Here is an 870-nt window from a genome sequence, read left to right on the forward strand (position 1 = left end):
TTGTTGTCTTTGCTGTCTTCTGTAAGTACAGTGTCTGCGGATTTGTCTCTTTCTGTGTCTCTCTTGAAGGCTCTTGCTGCGCTGCAGCAGCAAGCAGCAGCAGCAAAAGCAGCAATCGAAGCAGATGTTGCTGCTCTCAGCAGCAACAGCAAGCAGCAATTTGTTAATCTGCAGCTGCTGCGGACTTACCAGCAGCAGCAGGGAAAAGCCCTGAAGAGCCAGCTGAATTATTTGCTGCCTGAGGCAACCGCGAGAAGCAGCAGCAGCAGCAGCAGAAGCAGCAGCAGCAGCAGCAGCAGAACAGTTAGGGCGAAGGCGGCTCACGATTCAGCAGACCAAGGAGAAGAAGAGCTGCGCAGCGCAGCAGCAGCAGCAGCACCAGCAGCAGCAGCAGCAACAGCAGCAGCCGCAGCAGCAACCATGCTGCTGCTGCTGTGAGGCGTCCCACTGCTGCTGCTGCTGCTGCCTGGTAGTTGCTTCGAGGTGTACGTACACCTCAGCCTTAGCTTCAGTTATCTCAGCTCCACCCTCACAAACCCTAAACCCTAAACCCTAAACCCTCACCGTGCTGGAGACCTCCAGCCCTAAACCCTAAACCCTGAAGCCCCACTGCGGAATCTCAACAGCAGTCCCAGCAGCAGCAGCGACAACAACAGCTGCAACAGCAACAGCAGCAGCAGGAGCTGCAGCAGCAGGAGCTGCAGCAGCCTTCACGCTGCTCCTGCAGCAACGTGGTCTTTGCCTTATTTATGATGGCACCCTTTGCTGCCCAGCTCTACCAGCTAGCTAGCTAGCTAGCTAGCTAGCTAGCTAGCCACTACTTAGCTAGCTAGCCAGCTGGCTGGCTAGCTAGCTAGCTAGCTAGGCAGT

General features: G+C 55.9%; 1 protein-coding gene across 1 annotated transcript in view; it reads left to right on the forward strand.

Moving 5' to 3' along the window:
• The window catches only part of ETH_00039815 (uncharacterized protein), a gene marked incomplete at both ends in the record, with an annotated part of 982 nt that extends 544 nt beyond the window's left edge, over positions 1-438 (forward strand). The window contains one exon of the mRNA XM_013375967.1: positions 1-438. Within this exon, the coding sequence (XP_013231421.1) occupies positions 1-438 (438 nt within the window).
• Positions 439-870: the final 432 nt, after the last annotated feature.

The sequence above is a fragment of the Eimeria tenella genome, genomic scaffold (assembly GCF_000499545.2).
Source record: "Eimeria tenella Houghton genomic scaffold, Eth_scaff3036, whole genome shotgun sequence".
Lineage (NCBI taxonomy): Eukaryota > Apicomplexa > Conoidasida > Eucoccidiorida > Eimeriidae > Eimeria > Eimeria tenella.